Raw genomic sequence first — 4358 nt, 5'->3', positions numbered from 1 at the left:
AAATTGTTATATATGTGGCAGATGTTAAGATACCAGCCTTTGGCCGGCATATGCTTGAACACATGAACCTACAATGGGATAATTTTCTCTAGTGTACCAAGATAGTTAATTGACTCCATCTGAGTTTTATTTAAAGAGTTCACGTCACTCTTAATAATAACAGTAGTCAACAGAAATCCAAATTATTTGGCTGTTGTGTCTTTAATATTTTGAAATTATTTTTGTAATTTTTATCAGCTAAAATAATTTTTAAAAATTCATTTTTGTTTCTGTAAAGATAGCAATTTCAGACGTGTAATTTTCTCAGAATATCTTGAAAGCTCATCTGCACCTTACTGACTTGCAAGTCTGATGATGAAGCCATATTCAATACTTCGAATTTGTATTTATGTTTGGAGGAGAAATTGAAGTTCAGATGTGGGACTTCTTTATGACATTTTCCATATTTATGAATCATCTACACAACAGTCTTGTCTTCCTGGATACAGTAGCACCAAACAGCAGAAGGCATTTTCTTGCTTTGAAAACCGGTCTGCCTTTCCAGCTTGTGCTGTGCCATGGTAATGCTGGCACTTTGCTCCCTCTCAGAGCCATATGTTTTTCCGCTTGCAGAGGCTTTCTAGTTGCTTTAATGCACATATAACTCAATTAAGAAATCCTCTTAAAGGCTCTGCATTCACAGGAAGTCTTGAGGAATGGCCATCTGACCAAGTAACTTTATTCCATTGAGAATTACAGTTTATTGCCTTGGATATAGTTTTTGTTGCCTCATTGAATTTTTTTTGCATGAAGAATCTCAGGAACTCCTATATGTAGCCTGAAAGAAGGCCGGTTATCTCATCTATCATGTTAAATCCACATTTATTTATACACCAGTGACCTACCCCTAATCTCATCTAAACTAATATTTTATTTTCTGATTTCATTTACGAGTAAAGGCATTTGCCTAACACTATTCAGCTAGGGTGTGCTTTCACAATTGGCTCTTGCTTATTTGAGGTACTTTCAGAGTATGTCTGCCCCCAGTCACAGTTTTTCTTTTGTCAGCATTGATATTCATTGACTGATTGCACAGTCAGCCACAGCACAAACCGTATCTCCCCCAAACATCTCCTGTTGATTTAGGCACGAGGAAGAAGACACAAATGTGCAGGGGCAAAAGGTGGGTGGAAGGATCAGCTGCAGTCTTACATCAGCTTTATGGAATCAATCACATCCTGAGGCAGCCATGGAGAAGAAAACTAAGCACGTGCTCGTTGTTTCCAGTTCTTGTGATCTAGCAAGTCTTTCTTTCTGCGGTTGTTAAAATGTGACACTGAACCTTGTTGAACTCAGTGCCTGATTTATAGCTATTTCTGTTAATTGGTCAGCCATGAATAAGACATGAATAAGGAAAAAACAATACCTTCTTGGGATTTTTGCCAGTTTCTGCCATGAACATTGGGAAAACACAACTCCAGATATCATGGAGTTGAAGGATTAGAAATACTGTACTGTATGTCAAGGTTACACAAGTACTGAAGTCCCTATTTTTAGCATTAATATGATTAGAAAATGTATCATTGTGTCCTCATTAGACAATACTAGCACTTCGTCATGTAAAACACAGAAAGAAAAGAACTTTGCCTAGTTTATTCAGGAGATTCTTTTAGTGTCTTTTTGAATAAGCTAGTTCTGGAATTTGTGACATTTTGTTTCAGTAATTTATTCACGTGTCTTTTCTAAACCCCATTGCTTCGTAAAGTGCCCATCTGTGACATACATGTTACTATTTTCCTCCTCCTATGTCACTACTTACATCAGGTGCGCTTTGATAGTATGGTTTCTAACTCTGCAGCTCCTGTAACTTTTTCTCCATTACTGCTATGATTTTAGTGTGCCTTCCTTTTGTATGTTTCCCTAATTATATTGATGCCTTAGGAGGTTTTTTCACAAGTCACATTAATCTTCTTAGTTATGTTATTAGGGAGTTTATTTCTAAACCTTTAGATTACTGAATTCATCAACTGATGAACAAGTCTCTTTATCTTTAAAACCAAAATTCTATCCAGTCTTCCATTGCTGTGTATTAATTAATCTATTTTTCTGTAAACAATTGCCTTTGCAGCATGTCTTGATTTTGTGAAATTTAAACCATTGGTGTTTCTAGCTATTGCTTTTAAACAGAAGTTCCATTTTCATTAAGTAGGTATTCTTTATTGTTTTTTTCTTTCATTCTTCATATACTGACGGCTGAATTTGCATGCTCCAGATGGATCATTGTCCTGACTCAATAGGACTTTTCTTATGTTAAAGAACCGTCAAAGCCAGGGGCTTTTTGTCCCCAGTTACATACAGTGGTCCTAGGATGTATACATGTTTCCCCCAACCTCCACAGCTCCAACTGTGTCAGGTGGCCAGGACAGTGAAAAGGCTGCCTCTGACCCTACCAGGGTAGTAGTACTGGTTTATACAGCGTGATTCAAAAGGCATGCCCTTTCTGTGCAGAGGTGTGTCATGTGAGGATGTCTTTACGTAGAAGGCCTTAAATAATCTTAGAGGACTCAAGTCTCTTGTGTAACTTCTTTCATAAAAGCAGTTTAAGAAAATCTTAAAATCAATGGAATGATGCAGGCAGGATTGTTGTTATTGGAAGAGGAATGACCAGAACTGTACAGGTTTTTTATATAGTCATGGTTTGTCAAGACAGTGAACTGCAGTTTTTCAGAAATGAGGGTCGTTATAACTAAAACTGGTTTATGAGGGGTTTTTTTCTTGTTCACGAGGTGAGGCTGCTGGTGCATTTTAAGCAGTGTACATCTGTAAAAGCAACGGGCTGAAAACTAGAGCTTTAGCACCAATAGTGCTATTCCCTGATGTTCTGTAATCCGCTATAATACAACTAGGGGTGGTGATGTCCTCATTCTGTTAAGAAGAAACACAAGCTATTGCTACCTTCAGAAACTGCAGCAAATAGCCTCTTGCTCTCTCTCTCATTATTTGTCAGTCTCTTTCCCCATTTTATTTATTTTCTTTCCATTCTGTCTTTGTCTTCTTTTTAAATAAACTATGGAGGAATATACTGACTTTGGTGGTATCACTGTGAACCGGAGACCAGAGCAAAAGCCAAAACCAAAACCATACAACGGTATAAGCTTGTCAGGTCCAGTGTCTGGAAAGACCATATAACACATTCTTATTCTGCTACACAGGAGAGTACAAATGAAAATTAGTGTTGTAGGCAACATGATGTTCTCTGTCACAGGTAGTTCTGTATTTTTCCCTGATGTCTGTTTATTTCATTTCACTTGAGATGATTGCTGATAACGTCAATAATGTGTGCAGTTCCAGATCATTTCACCTAACTTTTTCTGTCTTTGTTAAAAAGGATTGCTAAAGTCACGTTCCAAAAGACAAAAGAGAGTTCCCTACAGGAAATAAGAACAAAAGAAAAATGTTATTCAACTGTTAATTCAAATATTTATATTTTCATTACTGTATCTTTAATCAATAGGCTTTCAATAATGTTGTGATAGCAAGTGAGAAACAAATTGAAACCAAACTCTGGACGTGGTTTACTGAGGGTTTAAATAATGTTTTATCAGTGGTATTAAGGGTATGTACAGTAACACTCTAGCAGAACCTGACAGTAACAGCTTTTTTCAGCCACAAGAAATGGATTTCCTGCATGCCTTGAAAGCAGAGCTTTTCCAATACAGTCGCATCCACGATGAACATTACAGTGTGTTACTGTTCCTTTATATTTCTAAATTTCTAGTGTAGACACAGGTTTGTTATCTGCTCATTTTTATGACATTTATTAAAAATTTGCAATACTCCTCGAAAGGCAGCTAATGATTCAAGAAAATGCAAATATTTGCTGTTCTGTTTTATTTCTAGGTCAACAGAATCAAAACTCCAAAGCAAATAGATGAGCTCATAGAAATAGAGAGCGATACAGGAACTTGGTACAGGAGGTGTGTGGTTAGAATTCGCACAGAGCTGTATGGTGTAAGTTATCTCTGTTCATTCTGTAATTACCTTTCTTTGTAATTAGCCTTCAGAAATGGATTGATTGATTGGATGGATTGATTGAGCTCATGCTGGTGACAGCTGCAGTGCTACATCTTCCATGCAACTAGGAGATTCAGGAACCAGTGTAAGGTTCTGGTTTCCTGACACAGAAGAGGTGCATGTGAATCACGTAGATTAGTCCCAGCTTCTGAGGGAAAATGCTGCATTGGTCTTCGCGCAAGTGATGGCTAATAGTTACACAGCTGAATGCCTGAGCACTACAATATAATATGTATTGGGAATACGTACCAATATATATATATATGGGAAGAGGTGACACGAGACAAAAAATTGTCAGCAGGCAC

At 37.3% G+C, this 4358-nt stretch overlaps 1 protein-coding gene across 1 annotated transcript in view; it reads left to right on the top strand.

Annotated features, from left to right (window-relative positions):
- SV2C (synaptic vesicle glycoprotein 2C) overlaps positions 1-4358 on the top strand; it is a gene marked incomplete at its 5' end in the record, with an annotated part of 46284 nt that overhangs the window by 23227 nt on the left and 18699 nt on the right. Inside the window, one exon of the mRNA XM_010133856.1 lies at positions 3880-3990. Coding sequence (XP_010132158.1) covers positions 3880-3990 — 111 coding nt within the window. The remainder of the gene's footprint in view (positions 1-3879; positions 3991-4358) is intronic.

Source organism: Buceros rhinoceros, unplaced genomic scaffold (genome assembly GCF_000710305.1).
Source record: "Buceros rhinoceros silvestris isolate BGI_N320 unplaced genomic scaffold, ASM71030v1 scaffold19933, whole genome shotgun sequence".
NCBI lineage: Eukaryota > Metazoa > Chordata > Aves > Bucerotiformes > Bucerotidae > Buceros > Buceros rhinoceros.
Note: the sequence above shows the minus strand (reverse complement) of the source record. Positions and strands in the feature narration are given on the sequence as shown.